Source organism: Gallinula chloropus (assembly GCF_964237585.1).
Source record: "Gallinula chloropus genome assembly, chromosome: 23".
In the NCBI taxonomy this organism is placed as follows: Eukaryota; Metazoa; Chordata; class Aves; order Gruiformes; family Rallidae; genus Gallinula; species Gallinula chloropus.
In genome coordinates, this window is record NC_140108.1 from 4,288,479 (window position 1) to 4,312,273 (window position 23,795).

Genomic DNA, 23,795 nt, shown 5'->3' on the forward strand with positions numbered 1-23,795 from the left:
TAGGGAAGAATGTTTTCCTTTTGCAGAGCATTACTATGCTCGGATGTCCGCGTCCCTTCTTGCGGAAGGACTGAAGCAATCCCACCACGTGGAGAGAGAGTTATTCTAAAAGAATGCGAGATGTAATCCTCCTGCTAGGAGGGCTGAGAGGAGCTGTTCAGGGCAGAGCACCGATTGTTCTTAACCTTAGTGAGGTTGTACGTGTACGTCTGTTGAGACAGCAGAGGCTGCCATGATGCTCAGGCTGGTGTTTTCAGAGGTGTCCATTCAGGAGGAGCCCTCTCCTCCAGCCTGTCCTGCTTGAGACTCCCAAGTGTCCTGGGCCATACACACCCATACTGTCTGGCTGAGGCTGGGGGTCTCAAGCAGAGCAGATGATCTAACTGGACACATTTGAAATCCCAGCTTCCCTAGGGGTGCCGTAACAGGGTCTATAATATTTGTAGACTGTACTGAACACGCTCTGAAAATGGTTAAACCATAACTCAAACCATGTAGAGGAAATTCCTCAGGATGTCTTGCTCACAAAGTCAGGGTGCTGCTTGTGAGGTTCAGGATATGTGAGCCTTTTATAAAGGCAAAAGCTTGTGTTTCTATCCTTATAGGAGATAAAGTTACGGCTGTGTTGTCGATTTGGGGAGAAATATTTATCGAAGTCTTTCATGAAAGGCAGGTGTACAAATTGTATTTACTCTTTGGTATCCCCACTACCCGGGGAGAGTATAAGTTCGCTGCCATCCTTGGAGGATGCTGTGCTGTGTAACGTGTGAGCTGCACCCCGTGTATAACCTGTGCCAGGGAACTCCAGAAGCCACGGAAACTTTTAACGGTACAAAAATCAATAAAAACATCTAGTTAATGAATCTGGAGAGCTATTCTTTCTTGAGGAGCCGGCGCAGCCGGTTTACCTGTGATCCCGGGGTTAAAGGAGGTGAGGAGGATTCCAGCAGGGAACGCGACTCAGAACTGGTGTTCAGTTGCCTCACGGCTGGGAAGAGCCGCCCGGGGCGGGACAGCCGGCTGCCTCCTGGGATCGCGGAGCCGAGACCGGTCCAGAAAGGTCACGGCGCGGGTGGGCGGAGGAAAGTCATGCCCGACGCCCAAACACTGAGAACACTCCCTGTTAACAGACAGCGACGGCCGGCGCCCTGCACGCTCCATCCTTGGGGGCCGGACCCCAGCCTGGAGCCTCAGGCCAGAGAAAGGCTGCCAGGGGACGCTCCCCGGCCGGCGGCTCGGCCCGCGCCTCAGGCCCTTCGCTCCGCCCCATCCCTGGAGCCCGCCACCGCGGCTCGCGCGCCGCCGCCACGCCTCCCGCTCTCGGGGCCGCGCGCTCCCCGCCGGCGCGTGCCGCCGCCCGCTCACGCCTCATTAGCATAATATATGCGCCGGCCTCGTTAGCACGCAGATGTATGCGCATACATTTGCATGCCGATGAGGGCGGGCGGGGAGTGGGTCGCGTTCAAAATGGCGGAGCGGGGCGGGCGAGGTAGCGGCGGTCACGGCAGTTTGGACAAGAGCATCACCCTCCCGCCCGACGAAATCTTTCGCAACCTGGAGAACGCCAAGCGCTTCGCCATAGACATCGGTAACCGGGCGGGAAAGGAGAGGGGCCGGCGGGGAGCGGGCGACGGCCAGGGAACGGGCGGCGGCTCCTGCCCGCTGAGGGGACTCGCGGGGGCCGGACGGGCCGCGCTGGGCATGCTGGGAAGCGTAGTCCCCCGAGGCGGCAGGGCAGGCGCTGTCTGTGGGCCCCGCACTACAGCTACCGGCAGGCGCCGCGGCCGGGGGTCGGAGCGGGGCACGGCGGGACCGGGAGTCCGTCCGCCCGGCGGGGGCGAGGAGCAGGCGGCGAACGGCACTACAACCCCCAGCGTGCCGTCCGCGGCTGCTAACGGGCCGCGGGGGGAACCGGGTTAGGGACAGCCTGGGGCTGTCCTTGGCGGCCAAGGGGGGGGGGCGAGGCAACCCCAGGGCCTGAGGCGGCCGCCCGGTGGGGAGCCGAGCCCCTGTCGCCGCCGGCGGGCGCGGCGGCCCGGCCGCCCCGGGGCTCCTCAGCGGCCTCGGGGGAGAGGACGATGCACCGGCCGCCCTAGGCCCGAGCGGGGAGCAGCGCTGCGGACCCCCACCGCCCCCCGTGCCCGGCCGCGGCGAGCCGGGCGCTGCGTGCGCTCCTCCGTGCTCCCAGAACGGGCCTTGAAGAACAGGAGAGGGGCTGCGGCACCTGCCCTGGAGAAGCAGCGCGGCTGCCGGGACGAGCGGGTTAGGCACGGGTTGGGGCCCTGTAGCAGCAGCTCACAGCACTTGCTCCCTCAGTCACCCCCAGGAACACCCCATGTCCTGAGCGCATAACGGGCCTGGAGCTACAGCAGCCTGCACCAAGGGCAGGGAGCGGCACACAGCGTGACACCGGCGCATCACGGCAGGGAATAGCCCTGGTCTGGGGGCCACACAGGGCCCCAGCTCAGCTAAGCCTGGTAACAGCAGTTTTACAGGTGTCACTCACAGTCATTCTGGGGAGATCTGCGAAACCAAAACTGCCAGTTCACACGTTTTGCTTTGCAGTTACTAGATCAGGGGAGCTATTTGCTAGGGAAGCCAGATGGAAAGCCACAGCACCCTGCAGTACCAGTGCAAACCTCCATTAGTCCTCTGGTTAATAATCCCATGGGGGGGGAGTGTACACTTTCTGTGTAGTGAGAAGAATACACACACCATAGTATATGACCTTGTCATTTCACATGCCTGCTTAACCTCTTCAGGAGCTACTTCTTTCATGCCTGTTAAAATAACAGTTGGAATTGGTCCTTTCTGCGGGTCAGAGCGGAATTAGTTGTGGGATTAGTTATAAAGCCTGGTTACATGTCTCAGCTGGTGTTCTGAATGGATTTAGGTCTTTTAAAAACTGGGATAGGAAGGGCAAAATGTGTAAAGCTTCAGGGGTTTGGGGTTTTGTGGGTTTTTTTTTTTAATGCTAAGGGAAAGCTCACCTTCAAGCAGCCAGCTAGCAGAACAGGGTTTGGATTTTGTTTACAAGAAACTTTAAAGCACTGGCTGGCAACCTGAAATAAGAGCTGAGGTCAGGAAAGCCTTATTGCTTTTGTTACTATAAGTGTCTGTTAGTGATCACTCCAAGTTGACCTCACTGGAGTTTTACTGGAGAAAGCTGCCTATTCCTCTCCTACAGGTTGCAACATTATCCTTGTTTGAGCCAAGCTGTAAGCCCCAGCTGATTATTTCACTTGCCCATGCTGCATTTCTTTCCCTTGTTCATAAGGCAGAGCACAGAGCTACTGGATTTAGCCATTATTTTACATTGCCAGGTTTATTTACTAGTTTGGGTTTAATTTTAACCCAGTAGTTGGTCATAATTGTTTTGTTCACAACGTGTTTTGTGATACCCATGGTAAAGTCACCAGAGGTTTGGCATGCTAGTCCCTCCAGCAAGAGACAAGTAGTGCACACAGGCTTAATTCAACTCTGTTAGGCCTGTGGCACTGAGGGATAGTGACTGCCTGGTGCTCCTGTTGTGAGAGCAGGGATGCTTAGTTGGGATTTGCCACCTGTATCTGTGGCCATGGTCCTTCCAATGCAGAGTTAAAGTTCAGGCTTTTCCTCCAACAGCCAAAGCAGCTTAGAGGTTTATGAAGCAAACAGGTACCGTAATCGGATGCTGATGCTCAGAAGCGGTTGAAGAGGCATTTTAACAAAAATAAGCAGGGTTTGACAGCTTCCTGCTTTCAGGCTCAAGTGTCTACTTGATTAAGATACCAGAGGTATTTGAAGCACCAGGAGGTGCTGTTTTGTCCTAAGGAAAACACTCCATGAAGTTACTCAGTCTGAGTTAATAAATTCACTTCTGCAGGTCAGATGCAAAGACAGGTCAGGTAAGGCAAGTGGTTAAGTTCTGTTTCAAGATCAGCTGGAAGTTGTAGTGTCCTGATGTAAGCAGACTCAAGGCCTGAAGAAGAGAGTGTGATGAGGCTGGCCTGCTGAGACTTCTATGTTGTTAGTGTCATTAACTAATATGCTTGAGGAATGTTACTCTAAGTGTTCTTTACTCCAAAGGCAAGAATAGTCTTGCCAAATAGTTATTCAGTACACAGAGTCATCTAACAGCTATGAACCTGTACCTTGTCCTTGGAAGCAGGTTAAGATTCTTACTGATGTGTTTTTGATTAGATTGACTCTTGCATATGGCATACACTGCTCAATTCTGGCAAACCTGCTTACAAAAATCTTCTTAGAAGCAGGAGATTTGGAAGTTTCTATACAGAGTTTTCAAGCCAGGTAAATAAGCAATACATGTGTTAGTCTAGTGAGTGAACTTCTGCTCACCTTTAGTCATTCACATATCAGCTGGGATAAGCTCAGCTTGTAGAGCTGTCTCACAAGTGGTGCATTTGGAGTCAACCTCACCAAATCAGTTTCCAGACAAGGGTTCTTAAGCCAAGGAGATTTTAAAACCCAAGATGTCTTACATATGTTTTACCTAAACATAAGTTATATTGCTTGCTCTGAGGCAGGGAATTAATCATAACTTGTCCTCTTTTTATTAACAGGTGGTTCATTAACCAAGTTGGCTTATTATTCAACTGTGCAGCACAAAGTGGCAAGAGTGAGATCCTTTGATCATTCTGGAAAGGTGAGAATTGTATCACTAATCAGTTGCATGTGATTGACTCATGAGTGAAGTACTGGACTGGCTTATCAGAATAGAAGTTTTCACCTGAAACCTATCTAGTAACTTGTTCTGTATAAAACTTTAGCTGGAACTTCCTTACAGTTTAAATATGACCTTCTGCACTGTCTGTTACTCTGAATTAAGCTGTCACAACTCAAACATGTATTTTAAACACATTCTAGCATGTACTGACACTTACAGGCATCCCTAATAAGCCATTGCTGTATCCCAGGGGACATTACCATGGGTTTGGCAATTACTTTTGTTTTGCAAGCTTAATATAGCTCTAGATCTAAATTCATGCAGTGATAAATCATACATGTTCTCTTTACTGAAAGACCAATTGCAGGGCTTCAGAGTTGTGCAGCCTGTGCACAGACTAACTCAATTACACACTCCTTGCCTTCTTGGAAGTGCTTGTATTGCCAGGGTTTGAAAGACTTATTTCAAAATATAAGACAGTAAGAAACCCTATAGTCCCACATAAACATAGCTTCTCATACAGAGATATTTGATTCAAATCTAATGCACAGGAGTATCAATTATAGTCTCAGCTTAAGAGCAAAAGTCTAGTCTATTGAACCTATGTTCTTCTTCAAAAGTAACTTAGGACATGGTGTTTTTAATAGCACTAACAGTTTCAGGGCTAAGGAAGCAGCAAGTATTGATGTTTAGTAATTCAGCATGTAGCTTTGCTTTTGAATCCTCTACAGCAAATTCTTTTCTGTTTTACAGGACATAGAGAATGAGCCTTTGTATGAAATATCAGTTCAGGAGGAAATTACAGCTCGACTGCACTTCATTAAATTTGAGAACACTTACATTGAAACCTGCCTAGATTTCATCAAAGACCATCTTGTCAACACAGAGACAAAAGTCATCAAAGCCACAGGTGGTGGTGCCTACAAGTTCAAGGACCTGATTGAGAAGAAGCTGGGGTTGAAGTAAGTGTAACCATGTAAACTTATTTACAGGAATGTATTTCTTCTTTGGAGAGATTTTAGTAGAGTAACTTTCTCCTTTGCCTGCCTGCCCTCAAAAGCCACCCACACCATAAGATTCAAGCAGTACAACGTGCATCTTGGTCAGACCAGCCTGAGTTGACTTGTTAGTGAACATGAGCTGCAAAAAGATAACCATATCACAAACTGGCACAGGAGGGGTGCAGGAACACAGCAAACAGACAGAACCCCAGGGGTTAGGAAAGACTGCAAGATGAGGAAAGCAAGGTTTTATCATACTTTTTTTCTATAATGGGTCTAACATACATCTGCTCTATTTTAAGTTAAATTAGTCTGTCACACTCATGATACTAGTTTTTACCTCACACCTCTGAAGTGGCAGCATTTCAGTGATGTCCTAGTTAGCCATGGCATGCTTTGGACATGGTGTTGAACTCCTGCTGGAGTAGAGACTCAAATACACAAGACCTACAGCACTATATGAAATGAAGTAATATTTTAAAGAAGTAAGTAACAGTAAATTAATTGCTAACAAGCACTTTAATGGAGATTCTTTGATCAGTTACTGTGATGAAAATGTGTTTAACCACATCAAGTGTTCATACTTAAAGCTTAATAATCCACAAGATGACTTTACACACCAAAACGTTGCTGACAAACACTTAATTCTTTTTCCTAGATGTCTCCAACCCCTATAGCTGCATAAGCTCTCAATTTAGAGTTCCAAAAGCTTCTAGCTTTTTTCTATGCATGTTCAGAATTAACATGATACAGTAATTTACTGTATAGCTACTACCTAGGCTTCATGCAGAAGCATAGGCTTGGACGAAACCAAAGGGCAGACTCAGATATTTACAGCCTCATAAATTAACCATTCAAACACCCTTATCAAACACCATCTGCTAAAAAGTTCCTGCAAATATAATACCATTAATTTAACTCAGTATAAAAACATTACCTCATGTTACTAGGAAGAGCTCCAGCACAAGTCCCATGTCATAATCCCATGCAGCACACTCCAACCCCTGAAGGCCTGTGTTCTCCTTTTATACTCCTTTTCCAAATTACTTTCTACTTCTGATAGGTAGAATTCTGTTAACTTTTTTCCCAAACCAGCCTACACCAGTACCTTACTGGCTGTTCCTAAGTACCTGTTAATCACTACAAGGAGGGAGTTCCCCCCTTTTCTCATGTGGTGCACCTGGGTTTTGTTTCTTTCTCTTTAATTTGTTTAAGATGTCCTTAGTTGGTCCACAGGCCAGGAAAAGCAGCACCTCCATCCTGACAAACATCAAGCATTCTGTATTTAGACACTTATTTGTGCTTTAGATGATGTTTCATGTAAGGAACTCAGCATGTTTCCTTGAAGAAGTTTACCATAAGCCAATAACAGTACTTAAGATACAGAAGTTTACAGAAATCAGCAAGCCTTGGCTGACTTAACTACAACAGTTATCTAGTGAGTTACCTGATACATAACTGATTCATCTCAGTTGTGTCACATTCCCAGACCCCATACTCGGGATATGCACTGCTGGGAATCCTGTTATTCCTGTGAGAAGGCTTTCTTTGCTGGGTTTGCTAATCCCAGTAGTAGGCTCCTTGCAACCACTTTAATCTGTCATAAACAAGTGCTGAAAGGTTGTGGAACAGCTTTTTGCCTTTATTGAGAAGGAAGGGGAAGAGCAATAGGAAATTATGCCCTGTCAGGAAATTGTTTGTTGGGTTAATTTCCAGGGAGGTTTCCTGCCCTGCTTTATTCCTGGGGTGCACACACACTTGTGCTAGCACCAGGGCACTGAAGAGGCAGTGTAAACAAGCAAAGGGGCAAGCAGGACTATTTTTAATTTCAGCATGATCAATAGAAGATTGAAGTTACTGTGTAACTACAACCTAACTTCAGACTGTGCTTTCTGTCATGGAAGAACAACATCAGCTGTAGGTTTCATGTTCTAAGAGATCTGGGCTTTGGCCATGTGGTGTGGGTTACTATCTTCTGTTTATAAAGTCTTTAAAAGCTGCTGTTCTAAAAGCATACTTGCTTATCAATAGGACTGTGAAATTTATATAAGGCTTTTCTTTTTTTCCCCCTCCCCCTCAGAGTAGATAAAGAAGATGTAATGACTTGCCTAATTAAAGGCTGCAACTTCGTGCTAAGGAACATCCCCCATGAAGTATTTGCATACCAGAAAGATTCAGATACAGAATTCCGGTTTCAGACAAACCACCCAAACATTTTCCCTTACTTACTGGTGAATATTGGCTCTGGGGTTTCCATAGTGAAGGTGAGTGGTTGCTAAAATGCTTTATTGTGGAATTTGATAAAGATGTTCTGAAACATCTGACTCTTTAGATGTGTAATTGTTTCTCCTTGGGCAATAAAAAGTTTAGGAAGAAAATAATGATTTTTTTTTCCTTAAATTTCCACTTAGATGCAATTATGACTGGTTTTCCATTCACTGAAATATTTATTTTTAATCACATTTAATTTGATGTACAGAGGATTTTTGTTAACTGATGAGGACAAAGGCTGTCAGATCAGAGGGATTTTGAATGTTTGGGTTTGCATGCTGTTATGGGGACCAACACTAATGTCTGTGGTTAGGGTTATTGGTTAATAATCAAATAGAATGATTTCAGAACCTGCTTGTGGTATAAGGATGTGGAACATGTGCCTCTGGAGAACTTCTCACCTGTAATTGCACAGTTAAATGGTCTGCCTACATGAATTCCACTGCTCAAAAAACCCCCACACTCTCATGTCTAACTGTGTGTTTATAGTTGTAGTAGGACTTTCTAGACAAATCTGCCTTGTTTTATTGACAGGTAGAAACAGAAGACAAATTTGAATGGATTGGAGGGAGCTCAATTGGAGGTGGAACTTTCTGGGGCCTTGGAGCATTGCTCACAAAAACAAAGGTATTACAGTGTCAGTTTTAAGGGGTGTGGGATTAAAGGAGATGCCAAGAGGAAGCTTAAAAAGTTGGAATGCCAAAATGTGGTCCTAGACTGCTGATAATAAAGCTAAGTCCTTGACCTGTGTTTGTATTTTTGACACTTCTGATGCATAAAAGGAAGCTTTAAATGCAAAAAGATACTGCTAGGATACAGGGACAAAACTGGTGAGATGCTAATCAGTGGCAGAATAGCAATCCTGCTTGGGATTCAAGGAGTTTGTCAAGCAAGGACAAATACTGCCTGTGATGCAGAGGATAGCTTCCTCAAAGTGGCCTGGGCATTTTCTATACTCTCTTTCAACATGAAATGTCTGCCTAGTTCATGGCATTTTATCTGTAGAAGCCAAGCAGAGAGGGCCCAATTACTGTGAAATGCCTGGGAGGAGACAGGAGGAATTCTAACTCTTTGTTCCACATCTCAGTTTCAGGGGTTTGTCACTTCAATCCCACATTGATGGTCTGCCAGAATAAGGCCTGATTTAGTGCAGCTCTGCCTAACTCAGCTCTTAAATCATGATGGTTTTTCCTGTCTCAGAGATGTCTGTGGCTTAAATAGGTGTCCCTAAATGTCAGCAGTGTAGAAAAAGCTAGAGTTACACATGCACCAAGTAAGAAAATGTCAAAGGGAAGGTCTGTGCTTGCAATGCACAGATTGATGCTTTTAGAAAAGAAATATTAGAACATAACAATGTCTGCTGTTAAACCTCTCTGCTTTTGTAGAGCAAGAAGTTAGGGTTATCAGACTTTATAAATGAAGTATTAGGATAATACAGATTGTATATATAAATTTAATCAGGGAAGTTAATGCAGCAGTAAAGGCAGACAGTCTTTTGATGTTTTAACATTTTTTTTCTTTGTGCATCAAGGAATAATTCTGTTTGCTCTTAGTTAATTGGTTTCAGACTTCATTATGAGATAAGAGATGCATGAGGCATCTGCCTGTTTTCTATGTGCTGAACCATCTCTAGTTTACAAGGGAAATTCAAGAAATTATTTGCAGATAACTGAAGAGGAGGGTTGTGCTTTTCATCCTTAAAGGAGATACACTTAAGATCAGTCTGTCTCATTAAGTCCTTGTAATAAGAAATGATGGATCTTTTGCAGGCAAAGTTGGTTCTAAGACAAGACAAAACTCTGGGTTTTGGTCAGTACAGATGCTGCAGAACTCTGGGTTTATGGGCAAGCTTCTCTGGCTGTCCTGGAAAGCTGGAGTAACTCTGCTTCTCGTCCTCAGAAATTTGATGAATTGCTCCAACTTGCTTCAAAGGGACAGCACACTAATGTAGACATGCTGGTGAAAGATGTGTATGGAGGCGCCTACCAGACCCTGGGGCTAAGTGGAAACCTGATAGCTAGCAGCTTTGGGAAGTCTACTACAGCAGATAAAGGTATTGGCATATGAAAAATCTACACAAGATTTGCTGTACAGTTCATACTTTGTCTTGCCTGTCAGTGTGGATTTGCTGCAGGTGCCAACTTCCTCTGACTGCCTGAATGGATAGGAAAAGAGTTGGCTGCTTTGTCAGCATAAACATACCTTGCCATACCCATTTCCCTGTGTTAGGCATGCTGGGCTGAGAGGGGACTTGGAGCACTGCTTGAGCTGCTCCTGTTACTTGGAGGTGTTTTCTGAAACTAATGAAGAGGAGAAATGCCACCATCCTTAGGAATCTGGTGTGTCTAACAAATAGAGCTGGAAAATACCCACTCGGCCTTCTCATGGTCTTGCCTTTGTGTGTTGTGCCTGCATAATATTTTACCCATTAAAATATGATTTAACACTGCCTTACAAGCAGGCATTTGGATTTCAGTTTGGCATTGCATAAGTCTCAGCAAACAGCAAAAATAGATGACCAGTTACCCCAATGTTAATTCATTCCTGTGGGAAATAGATCTGGCTTTCTTGATCCAGAAAAGGATCTCTAGTGGGGATTTACTGTAACTTGCAATTTTATTTGCAGCATTATCATAAAATGCTTGTGGTGCTTCTCAGGTCAAGATGGATGGATGAACCATCACCTAGAGAGAAGAAATGGAGTTCTTGCCATTTGCTGTTGGCCTTTCAAGCAGGTTCCTTTTAAACAATGTTTTAGAGAGGCTTAGTGTTCTTGTGGTTATATCTTCAGTCAACACACACTCCTTGTTGTCTGAAGTACTTTTTTTTTTACAAATTACTTCTGGTGAGGGGGACACCTTCCTTCTCCACACACAAAGAGACAGGTCCAATTCCTTTTGTCCCTCTGTTGTCCCCAGCTGTATGCTCTCTGTTAGAACAGCACAGTCCACCTCAGCATCCATCAGCTGTGTTTTAATTTGGTTTATTACCTCTTTCCTTTAAGAATTTTCCAAAGAAGATATGGCTAAAAGCTTGCTACACATGATCAGCAATGACATTGGCCAGCTTGCCTGCCTCTATGCCAAGCTCCATAACTTAAATAAAATCTACTTTGGAGGGTTCTTCATTCGGGGTCACCCTGTCACCATGCGCACAATCACCTACAGCATCAACTTCTTCTCCAAGGTAATGGAAACACAGATTTTTTTTTTTCCTAATAGCACAGTCACATATTTAGTTACCTTGTAGGTTGTTGGGTGAATTTAATAACTGAATTTGCACATTAGAAAATAAGCTTAGAGGGAAGCTGTTTAGGTAGGTAAGGCAGGGCTAGAAAGACCTGTTGTGGGAGGGGTACAATCAGTATGAATTGCCTGGGAGTTCTGTCTGGCCTCTTCCTCTCTATCTCCCTCTCTCTCTTTATTATTATTTTTTGATTGACAGTCTGCCTTGTAGCTGCCAAGTAATGAGTTGTCACTATTTTCTTAGATAGCTACCATTGTTATTCAATTCCTCTTGCTGACTTGCATCTGTTTCTTTTCACCCCCTAGGCTGTGCAATGTGGGATTGTTCTGCTGAGATAGGTAGCAGTTAGTACCTGTGGGGGTTTCATGTTGCTTGCTTGTTGTTTAAAACAACCCAAAAAACAACCCAACTGTAGTTCTTTGCAGGTTTTGAAGCTGTGGAAAGTACTGAAGATTTTTCACTAGAAAAATGATCAAGTCCAAAAGCTCCCTTAATGCTTGTTACAGGTAGATTAGTTCCTGCACTTGTGCAATTTTGTAGATAAGATGACACTGTTTTTTTCCCCTCATCTCAATCCTTCAGGCAAGAGACTCCTGTATGCTGCTTTCCCACCCCATACCCGTTTATTGCACCATTTTGGTCCCTTTCTGTGAAACTTTGTTGGGTTTCAGGAAAAGCCTGAAAAAGCCAGGCAAAACTGCAGCTTTGGATTCTTGTAAGAATAGCTTAATCAGTGAGTGAAACCCAATTCTCCCCACCAATTGTAGCTGGTCTCTCACTACAGCTTCCCTCAGTGTTAGCTGCTCTCAGAGCTGCTGCTGCAGCTGATTTTGCTGCAGAGAGGGCAGGGTCTCCCCCAGCCTTTCCTGGGAAATCTAAGGGACCCAACCAGACAGAGTGTGTTCTTATTCTCCCTACCATCTGTGGTAGTAATTTGAAGGGGGAAGTGCTTGCCTGTGGATAATACACAGAGTGTCTGTATGTTGCTGAATGCTGAGTAGCAGTGTCATGAAATGAAGATAATTAACAAGGTCTCAAACACGTTGGGCACATGGCAGCACACACTCACCTTGAGACCAGGTGACCTTAAATTTCCAGCCTGTTCAAGCAAGAGGAGTTGAATATTCATGGCATGATGCAGTGGTCTTTCTAGTGAAGGCTCTGGCTTCCCTCTGCTCCTGTGGTTGTGCAGGGTTAGGGCACACACCACCTCTGCATGTATTTTTCTCCCCAGCTGTTCAATAAGTGTGGAATGATGTATGTGCACAGTTCCTCCTGAAGCTGTTTCAGAAGCACCATTAAAGTTACTGAATGTGTTAGAATGTAGCAGGAATTACTATTACCATCTTCTAGTTGTTTTCTTTAAATTAAATTTAAGTGTAAAACTAGTGACAAAGAAGTACTTACTAGCCATCAGGGACCATCCAATTGCAATGTTTCATATTGTGGCAGGGAGAGGTTCAGGCATTGTTCCTGAGACATGAAGGCTACCTGGGAGCCATTGGGGCATTTTTAAAAGGAGCTGAACAAGACAGTAAGTACAGCACTGCTATGTTCTGTATATGCTGTGTTCTGAAATGTCAGTGTAATGTCCAAGTTTCTCTTAAGAGGCTGCATGTCATTTGTTGCCTACATAAATACATTTGGCACTAATAAACACAGATGCTGGTCTTTGGTTTTATGTATTCTGGCAGGGGTGCCTTAATTTCTCACTGGTTTTCCTGCTCACCTTTGAGAAGCCAGCAGGATTTGGCTCTTCTCCTTTCTGCATTCCTGCAAAGAACACTCATAACTCTGAATGGAAATGGGGAAGTGTGGTTGCTGAGAACTTCCCCCTCATTAAGAGGCCTGCTTCTGCATTCAGCTAGTGAAGAATACCAGCATCTCAAAGCTCTTTGTTGAGAGTGAAAACCCTCACAGACATTTTTGAAGGATGTGCCCAGCACTCTTTGGGCATAGGGTGCTTTGGTTGAATTCTGCCACTCCTAGTTCTTTGTTGCCATACTATTAAGCCAGTTGGTATATTACTTGTAGTGGAATAGGTAGCAAGGTTGCTAATGGTACTTAGCTGTAGTAAATACCAAATATACCTCAGAGTGATGGATGTGGAATTCTTTTCATACCCATTTTACAGATCTGAGCAAGGAACCAGCTACTGAGGAATTAAAGAGGTTGCTTCTGCAGCATGTACTGTGCAGCTGAACCTGATTGAACTCTTCCTCAAGTTAAAAAAAAAATAACCTAGAAGCAACTTCAGTGTTTATATGAAACTTATATTGTGCTTTGAGAGTTCTGTAATTATATTTTGTTAATAATGGATCTAGAGTAGAAATAAGGAATTATCTGTATTATCAGTGGGAGTGCTTTGAAGGCATGCTGGTTGTAGCCCTTAATGGCAAGGAAGGGGGGTTAAAACAACAACTTTAAAGCTCTAAGAACTTTAACTTTCTTGTATCTCACTCATGTTGAAGCTGTTCAGAGCTCAGTAATTCACTGAGTGGTTGGAATGTTTCTTTTGAGGATTAGAGGGGAAAATAACATTTACTTACAAAGACAAGGGAAGGTGGCTTTTGGAGTGAAGCAGCTTTGCTGAAGGGATGCTAACTCTAGACTCACTCATGGGAGTATTTTCAGTTTTATTTTCAGATTATGTGTGTCTCTGTCTTTCTCTTTTCTAGATCCAAACCAGTATAGCTGGGGAGAGAATTATGCTGGGAGTTCTGGTCTCATGAGCACATCACCTGACATTTACCCCATGCAGAGAACAAGGAGTGGTACAGTATGTGGTTGTCTTTTCTAGAACTAAGTGCCTTCTCTTAGGAATGGTCATTTGGAAATAGATGATAATTCTCAAGCTAGTTACTTCTTGCCCCTGGGACTCCTGCTTAACACAGTAAATTGCTGACATGGTGTCTTGTGTCATGTGTGATGTTGTCCTGTGTGATGGTGTGTTGTAATGTCTCATAGAACAGGTTGTGGCTGCTGCTTTCTCTTGCTCTCCTTCACCAAAGCGGGGGGGACGACATTCACCTCTTGCCTTTTCTCTGAAGTAGCTGGATATTGCTACAGCTGAAATACTGTGCTTCAGAATTGGAATCTGATGTTCCACTGTCTTTAAGCAGCATTTATTTACTTCCTATGAGAAGAGAAATATATAATTGGACAGAAGAGCATGAGCCCAGTCACCTCTTAAATACACTGACAATACCCTAATTCCGATTTCCCAGTGAAACTGGCATACAGTAAGCAATCAGAAAATACATTAAGGCTCTTAAAATACTCTAATACTGCATTTACTGAAGTGCTTTTGAAAAGCAGCTCAAATAGCAGAGCTCATTGTGCTTTACTGGTCTGCATGTCAGTGTCTTTCATGTTGAGTTTTCATTTATCTCCTGCATCATTGATCTATCTCCTAGTTTTCAGGAATTAGTTGCCTGTACTTGCTGTGGGGGGAAAGCAGCAGATGTTGGCTTTACTTAGTTGTTTTCTGTTGTTTGCTCAGCATTTTTGAGGGGCAGAACTCTTACTGAATGTTTAATGTAAGTCCACTTCGAGCTGCAGATGATGGATTTTGTGGGTTGTGCCTTCTTTGTAAAAAAAATCTCTCTAATTTTAAGCTCTGCCATAACTGCAGTTATTGTAATGAAACTGTGGATTACAAATAATAACGTGATCCTTCTTAATCACCAAGTATAAGACAGATTTTTAAAAGTATTTATGGAGTTATAAGGGTCTCCTGTTGTTTGTCAACCCTTTAATCTGTGAGATGTATGTTCTTTCCATGCTGGCAGTGGTACAGGAATCTCAAACCAGCTGTAGTGTATTGTCCACAGCCTGTCCACTGTGTGGTGGCCTTCTGTAGCCCTTGTAGCAGTTTAATTTGTTAGGAATCAGTTTCTGAGTCTGTTCTAACAAATCTTTCCTTTTTCACCTAGTTTGACATGCTCGAGATGGACAGGTTGGAGAGGCCACTTGTTAACCTGCCGCTGCTGAAAGACCCATCAACCTATATTCCAGACACTGTTGACCTCACAGATGATGCCATGGCCAGGAAATACTGGCTCACCTGCTTTGAGGAGGCACTGGACGGGGTAAATGTCACTCAACAGTCACATGTACAGATGATGCAAATATGTAGAAAATAAATCCTCTGCAGACCCATGTGTTCACCCTGCCAGACACACCTGCTGTGTCAGACCTGTTCTGTGTAAGTCCAGGGCTTCTTTCCCTGCCAGCAGAGGCATCAGTCTCCTAAGGAAGGGATTGATTCCTTCAAAGACACAAATAGTCTTCTCCCATGGTGCCTTTTTTTTTTTTTTAAGGTTTTTTTCCCCAAAGCATCTTCAGTGCCCCCTACCTCATCTTATGCAGAGCTGACAAGCAGGGTGGTTATACAATCCAAGGCCAAAAAGGCAAAGGCCACAGATGCCTGTGTTGCCCTTGCTCTTGGGAGCAGCCCTGGCTTAAGGCCACTTTTGCATTCAAAGAGCATGATTGAATGAGACATGAGTTATTTTCTCCTGCACTGTGAAACCACTTCAGTCAGTGCACACTGGTACTTCAGAGCTATTATTCTTAGCAAGCAAATCACAGCCTGAAACATCACAAGAGAAAGGGCTGAGAAAAACACAGGGACAACCCAGTGACTTGACCTTACTGCAGTAAAGGAAAAAGGACACAAGGGGTTGATGTGGACTGTTAAATTCCTGCCTGTTTCTCCTTCTGTGTGTGTTTGGGTTTTTTCCCCCTTCTATAAGTAGTTAGACCTTGTGGTTAATAACTGAAAGTACAGACTTGAAAATAAACTTCAAATCCTTGGGGAAAAAAGGAGATAATTAAAATTGTTCTTTGGTGGTTGGAGTAAAGGGAAGCTGGAAGATGCTGTGTGGGAGGGACTAGTGTGCAGGTGCTGAATAGCACAGCAGATGGAGGGGTTATTTTTCAACCTGCACTTGAGCACAGTGATATGGAAGAGGAATTCCTTTGGTAACTTCAGTCCTGCCTCCTTTCCCTCCCAGGTGGCAAAGCGTGCTGCAGCCAGCCAGCCGGACTCGCTGGATGCGCTGGAGAGAGCGGAAAAGTTCCGGCAGAAATACTGGAACAAGCTCCAGACACTCAGGCAGCAGCCCTTGTGAGTATCCTGATTTTCTCTCTTTCATCACTTCCTGCTGCTCTTGAGAAGAGCAAATTAAAAGCAACTAACTAAAAGTTAAATGACAGCTAATTAGATTGTGAAGCAGAGCAAGCTGAAGGCTGTAGCAAGCTGACGTGCCAAACGTCAGGTGCTCTGCACAGAACTTTGGGATCTCATATTGGAATTTAACAGAACTGTATCTTGGCAGAAAAAATTAGGAAGAAATACTGTTAGATGGTTGTTAAAAATGGTAGCATGCTCATTCAGATACCTAGCTTTGCTCTGAACATTTTCCACTGTGTGCTTAAATGAACCATACGATAGATCCACCACTTAGAGACAGTGTTTAGCATGTGTGGCATGTAAAGATTTTAACTGAAGCACTTGTGTAATGTGCTGTGACTTGTGAAGGAAGCAGAGGAGAAAATTAACTCTTTTCTGTTTGAAGTAGTTGATCTCTTTCCCTCCCCCTTCTCCCTTTTTAAAGTGCATATGGTACCTTAACAGTTAGAAGTCTTTTGGATACGAGGGAACACTGTTTAAACGAGTTCAATTTTCCGGATCCCTACTCAAAGGTAAGCTGTTGTTGCTTTACAGGGTGGACAACACACTTTATCCATACTCTGTAACTGTGTACAAGTAACAGCCTAAGGGGGAGAGACTGGGGACTGCTGCCTTGCAGCAGCATTAACCTGTTGGTGGTTGTCACAGAGGAGAAATGGCAATGGGTAATGGGGTATAAAGTCTTTGACCTCTAATGTGCTCATGGGGAAGATAATGCCAACCAAACCCATACCAGCTTCAGTTGCCTCATACTTCAGAGAAGTGAATGGATGGTGTCAGTCCTGTTCCTGAGGAGTGTGTGGTATCTGTCATCAGATCCTGTTGTAACTTGCTCCTTCAGAGAGGAAGCATCTCCTCCAGTTTAGAACCGAGGGAGCTGTGTGGAGGAGCCTGTGCTGATGATGGAGCACTTCACAAGTCACCTGAGAGTTTCAGTTCTGAGGACAGGCAATTTATTTCCCTTTATACAGAGGCTGCTACTGCAGTCTGGCAGACTTCAGGGATTTCCCTTTATTCTTCTCATTCTCATAATTGTCTTCATGGTGTGGAAATAATTTGCAAATGTAAAGCTACCTGTATCTCCACACATATTTATATAACATACATACTTCCCAATAAGCATGGAAGCTGCAGACAGTTGTAAGGGATACTTGGCATTGTTACCTTGCAGAGCAGTTAACAACTTCAGCAGCTCCATGCAGAAGTCACCAATGCTTGTAGAGGTGTATCACTCTTACATTTTTTTAAGGTAACTAGCTATGTAACACTGCTCTCACTGGGGTGGAAGCAGAGGGGGGAAAATAAACCAAGAGCTTCTGAGTACCTGGGATGAGGAAACTCTCAATGGAAAAATCAAATCTTCTCACATTGTTGTATGGCTCTAGCTGTAACCCTTCTCCTGGTATCTACCTGGGCTTGAAGAGTCACATTACTGCTGAAAGGGGGTTTTGTGTCTACTCTCCCACTCCCTAATCTGCTCAATATCTACTGCACCTTTAACATAATTAAGAAAGTTAATTTTTTGGCTATAGATCATACCCTACCACTAGTGAAGCTTTTTACTAGAATCCCAGGAAACTTTTCTTGTTGATACAGAGCTTGCTGATAACAGTAACCTCTTGGTCTATTAGAGGCCATGAACACAGAGGAGAGTGCTTGAACGTGGTCTTGGGACTGAGGCAAGCAACGATGGGCAAGAAGTTTTTGTCTACACACCCAATGTTTGATGTCTTTCTTGCAGGTGAAGCAGAAGGAAAATGGCATAGCCTTGAAATGTTTTCAAAGCGTGATCGAATCTTTGGATTCTCTAGGCTGGGAGGAGAGGCAGTTTGCTCTGGTGAAAGGACTTCTTGCAGGGAATGTCTTTGACTGGGGAGCAAAAGCAGTCTCAGAGTAGGTGTTCAATATTTTTATAACACCCTTTTAAGATACAGAATATCTTGTTGTTTGGGTTTTTGTTGTTTTTTTTTTTAAATGCACCAGTCTAACTTTAGTCTGTATTTCACCATACTCAAAGCATTGTTGTGGTGGGGGAAGTTCACGTTGCCACCCTTTGGGTCGAGCAGATGTGGCCCTGGGATGTTTGAGCTCAGAGGTAAAGGATTTACTGTGTCAGCCTGGCTGCTGAGCCCGTAGTGCTGTTACAGCACCGCTCCTGGGTATGTCCTAGAGTAGAGAATGGGCTGTTTTCCTGCAGCCCCCAGCTTTCTATTTCAGCATGAGAGCTCTCATGTGCCTCTGAGCCCTTTGGTTTTAGCACAAAGTGTCTGTTTCTCAGCCATTGGACCATCCACTCCCCATTATAAACTGCTAAATAAAAGTTTGAGTTAGAATTATGTGAGAGGAAGTTAACTGTGTCCCCTTCATTTCTCTTCTGACACAGTGTTCTGGAATCTGAGCCACAGTTTGGATTTGAAGAAGCCAAGTCAAAGCTACAAGGTACAGGGAGATGTGTGGTGGTGGTTGGAAGTGGATATTGTGTTAATAGTGAGGCCAGAGGAGAGCATGAATGTGTTTATTGTGGCAGTTCTGCTGCCCAGAGGACAGGAAATCATTAACACTTGCTCAGGTTGTCTGAAATGCTGCAGAGCTTCTGTGGAACGTTCCTGTTTGTGTTCCAAAGGAACTCAAACCCAAAAACCTCTCTCTCTCCTTGAGCAGAAGCCTTAGCCACACAGCTATTCAGAATATCTTGCCCATGCTGTTCTTCATAACTGGTTTAACCCTGTCAGGGAGATGTTGCAACACCAGCCATCCCAGGATGGGTCATGGTAGCCAGCTTGCATGACTGCATTGCTTCATTGGGATGATTCACATTTCCAGACTGCCCTAACTGAGCTGTCCCCATGATTAAGAGTTCAGAACACCTTTCAGTCTGTGTTCTGAACCTGAGCTCAGCTGCTGGGGCTCTTAGGCAGCTGGGAAGAGACACCCTCTGCTTCTCATAGTGTACAGAATCACTGTTTGATGAGAGCTCCTAACCTGATTTTGTCTGTGACAGAGCGTCCCTGGCTAGAAGATTCCTACAGTCAGTGGCTAGAGCGACTGAAGGTACGACTGACTCCACCAGCAACTACACACACCAACCATAAAACCACACTGGCCTTTCCACACCTGTAACACAACTCTGTTCAGACCACTCCAGTTCTGGGACCAGCAGTTCAGCAGCCTTACCACAAAGAAAGGAATGAGAGGGATTAGGCTGACACTGTGTTACTTACCAAGCTCCTTAGCTGACTGCCTCAGAAACAGCAGGACCTGGGACTCCTCTGCTCTCAGAGCTGCTCCACAGTAACCACATCAGGTCCCTTTGTTATCAGGGCACTTGTTTCTGTACAGTTAGACCTCTGACTTGGAAAACTCAGCCCCAAACAAGACGCTTGGCCTGTTCCTCCATCTGAGGAGCCAGCCTAGCAACAACTTCATTTAGGAGCTTGCTGAAAGTAATTAACCTATCAATTAGCAAAGCTATTTATTGCCCTGTGTGATCTCTATTACTGATTAATTAAGGTTAATTGAAAAGCTTTTGTTTCTTTGTAAATCTCCATGTTAGAAATGACAGCCAAGAGGTAATGGCTTAACAGTGATAACTAAGGAGCTTCAAACACTGTCCTGACACTTCTTTATTAGAAGTGAAGTGCTGTTGCTATAAAAGTTCTGCTGGTATGAACTGGAGCAGCCTGTTTCATAACATCAGACTTGGAAAAAATCAAAAGGTTAATGGAGAATAGGAAACACCTTGTCATTTGAGGATGTCACTGCCCCCAGCAGAAGGGAACCTTCTTCACCCTGCAGCATTCTAGATTAAAAACTGCCACAGAGGTGGGTTTACCCTGGTCACCAGCGTGTTCCTGGAGGCAGCTGCCTGTGCAGCCAGGTCACCTGCAGAAGTGTTCTCTAGTATTCTCCAGCTGCACAGCCCAGCAGAACACTGGCCACCATCTAGCCTCCCACAGCAGGAATAGAGGCTGCACCAGAGCCTCTGACTGGAGCTCTTGGAGGCCACGTGCCCTTCATTGGCATGTAGGTTTTATTTAAGGTGTGCTCCAGCAAAGAGAAGCAACCAAAGGTGGTTTTAAATAACTATGCAAAGACCACGTTAGGGAAATCAGCTTCTCCCAATTGAGGGTAGGTGATGTCCTGACAAGTTTTGCTGCTATTAGACAACCAAACTGCCTGTCATTTAAGGGCATAAAAATGGGGCCTCTTAAAGCCAGTAGTTCTAAGTAACACAAACTGTTCACTGAAATGAATTGTCACCTCAATCCTGAACACGTTGGTTTTCTCTTACAGGAGGGACCCCCTCATAAATGTGCCTTAATTTTCGCAGATAACAGTGGAATAGACATCATTTTAGGAGTCTTTCCTTTTGTCAGAGAGCTCCTTTCTAGAGGGACAGAGGTGAGTGGTTTTCATTGTCAAGTTGCTTTGCAGTGGCGCTTTGGTGGCTGGGACATGTTTGTTCACTGTCTGCCAGCTGTACATGTTACCAGACTGGCTCCTGACCTCAAAACTGGGAATAACCCAAATCCCTGGAAGTCCAAGGACTGAGTGGCCTGTTGAGGCCCCTGCCAGACCCGAGTTCACCGCACAAGGGTCGAGAATGTCACGACACCTGAAATAGGGGAAGATGAGGACCAGGGAAGGCAGCTTTAAACAAACAAGGCCAGAGCTGGGCAGCATTAACCAGTAAACTCTTCTGACATCTCTACCTCAGGTTATACTGGCGTGTAACTCTGGCCCTGCCCTAAACGATGTCACCTACAGCGAGTCCCTGATTGTCACTGAGCGGATAGCAGCCATGGATCCTGTTATTCAGTAAGGACAGAACCTGTTTCATTATGTACCATACAGTGTGTGGAAGGAGAAAGCCAGGTCCCTGTTACCTATTTCTTCCATATTTAACAGTGTTTATTAGTGGCTGAGATCTGCAACCTGAAGTAAGTTACAGCAGATCAATTACTTTCAGTAAGGTGAAAGATCTAATCATTCTTGAACATGTGCCTTCCCTGATGAGCACTCAAGCCACTAAAGCATAAATTTTGTGTTAAAAAGAACAGAGGAAATGTCATCCACCGTGTGTACAGTGTGTCTGGGTAGAGGGCAGGACAGGTGGGTTTGTGTGACCCCGATGAGGTTGATCTTTGATGGTTTTGTCTCTCTCTTTAAATCCAGATCTGCACTGAAGGAAGAGAAGCTGCTCTTGGTTCAGACAGGATCGAGTTCTCCATGTCTGGATCTCAGGTATGTTGGCTGTTGAGGTGGCTCTGGGCTATCTCAGCCCCTCTTGTGATAGGAACTGATTGCCCAAACCATTCATTACTCTGGATTTAGACTGGTCATACTGACTGAGCCTTACTGGCTGTTGGCCACCTTGATCATGGTTGTGTTGAGCAGTGACACAGCGTGACAAGAAGCTGAGTTGTGTACAATGTAAAATGCTGCTTATGGCCAAGAAGCCCACTTGACTACAAGCAGCATTTCACATTGGTTAAGCTACTTAAATAAACTAACTCCCAATTATTAAATTATTAATTTTAATTAAATAGATTTTTTTTTATTTAATTTTCATTAAATAGATTAACGCTGGGGACAGAACTTAGCTGTGTTTTCCAGGACCTCCCCATTCCCCATGCCTTCAATGCTTTTAAAGCATTCCCATTTATCAGCATCAGGAATTCCATCCAGAATTCCATCCCCCACCCCATTTCACGCACACACTGCTGCCCTGAGAACAGCCCCACTGGGGGCTGGTAGGATGAGTGTTTGTAACCAGCCCTCTCCTTTCAGCCGGCTGGATAAAGGGTTGGCTGTGCTGGTGAGGGAACGGAAGACAGACCTGGTCATCATCGAGGGGATGGGCCGCGCCATCCACACCAACTACTACGCGGCGCTGAAGTGCGAGAGCCTCAAGCTGGCGGTGATCAAGAACTCCTGGCTCGCCGATCGCCTGGGGGGGAAAATCTTCAGCGTCATTTTTAAGTACGAGGTGCCCTGTAAATGATACGGGTCGGGGCGGCTGGGCGAGCAGGAGCAGCAGAATGGACTTGCACTAGTTTTACTTTAACTGTAAAGAATGTATTTTTATTACAACAGGGAAAAAGAGTTCACAGGAAATTCCATATTTATATTGTGCTTTTGTGACTTAAAAAGCAACAATATGTCTCACTCTATAGTATACACACTCAAATATATATATGTATATCACTCATTGTTTATTTTGGTAAGTGTTTATTTTAATGCTGCAGTATTTGTGATGAAAAGACTTTATTTTTTTGTTCTGTGAGACATTCATATAGAAATATATTTAAATGTCAATGAAACCTTTTTTTTACACATCTCTGCCTACTCTGCCAGGGCACCAGGGCACATACCAAAGGGGTTTTAAAGAGCTGAGTGAACCAACGTCGCGTTCCCACATCAGCTTTTCAACTTGGCTAAACTGGTTCATGGCCTTGGGAGTTGAAGTGATGGAAGAGCTGATCCAGCTCCCCACCTTCTAGTTCTGAAACCATCACTGCTGTGCTCTGAGGACACGCAGCACAGGACTGACCAGCGCTTGTTCACCAGCAGCTGGAAGAATGTGTAACTCCTGGTGCTGCCGCTGTTTCTCCATGCTCACAGCTGGGTGGGAGGAGAATTCGGCACCTGCACTACATTACTTGGCAGTACCTGAAGCGAGGGCTCACCAAGCTGCCCTCAAAGCCATGGGCTGGGGTTTGGTCAGGGACACAGCTGGTTTCCTGTCACAAGCGAGTGAGTTTCTGTTGCCTTCAGTTATTTAATGCTGGGACTGATAAGAATTGGTCTCTTTGTTCATGCAATGCAGTTAAAGCCATTTCCAAGAAGCTGAATTATTTTCCCCTCCATCAGATGTGCAACAGACTCTACAGCTAACAGGGAAACTCATCCTGTGTCAGGGAGTTGACAAGCACACGGCTTGTGTTCTTAGGTCAGCAGGTCCCCAACTGTGGGCTCACTCGGGCTCCAGGAGGATCAGTCGGCAGCCCCTGGCTGGGGAACAGCACTGTTACCTCTGCCTGGTGTCAGACACCTTCTGCTTGAAGAGGAGGAGGAGTACAGGCTATTCCTGACTGGACAGTTTAAGGACACTTACTTTTGATTAGAACAGCCAGCTGAGAGGTTTTGTTTTCCAGGCTGTACCTCAGACTAATTAGTAAGCAGAGCTTCGTGCTAACCTATCCCAGGTCACTTACTCCTACAGACATTTGTGTACGTCCACAGAAAACTTCCCAACTAAATACAGATCCACCACCTCGGCCACCTGAACCACACCTTGCCAAGCCATTAACCTCCCTTAATAGTCACACTTTATCCCTTATCAATTGAAATTCCTCCAAGCCATTTGATTTTCTTCTGTATCCAGCTCCTCCATCAAGCCAAAGTGCTCTGT

General features: G+C 44.8%; 1 protein-coding gene across 1 annotated transcript; it reads left to right on the forward strand.

Annotated features, from left to right (window-relative positions):
- Positions 1 to 1,428: 1,428 nt before the first annotated feature.
- On the forward strand, positions 1,429 to 22,703 carry PANK4 (pantothenate kinase 4 (inactive); the record flags this gene model as incomplete). Its single annotated transcript, XM_084274453.1, has 19 exons — positions 1,429 to 1,588; positions 4,563 to 4,645; positions 5,420 to 5,628; positions 7,748 to 7,931; positions 8,473 to 8,565; positions 9,838 to 9,991; positions 10,943 to 11,124; positions 12,637 to 12,718; positions 13,863 to 13,963; positions 15,120 to 15,275; positions 16,203 to 16,315; positions 16,806 to 16,893; positions 18,123 to 18,274; positions 18,765 to 18,820; positions 19,383 to 19,432; positions 20,675 to 20,782; positions 21,099 to 21,199; positions 21,557 to 21,625; positions 22,172 to 22,703. The coding sequence occupies 19 exons, from the start codon at positions 1,429 to 1,431 to the stop codon at positions 22,383 to 22,385; spliced, it is 2,355 nt and encodes a 784-aa protein (XP_084130579.1). The 3' UTR covers positions 22,386 to 22,703.
- Between the last annotated feature and the right edge of the window lie 1,092 nt (positions 22,704 to 23,795).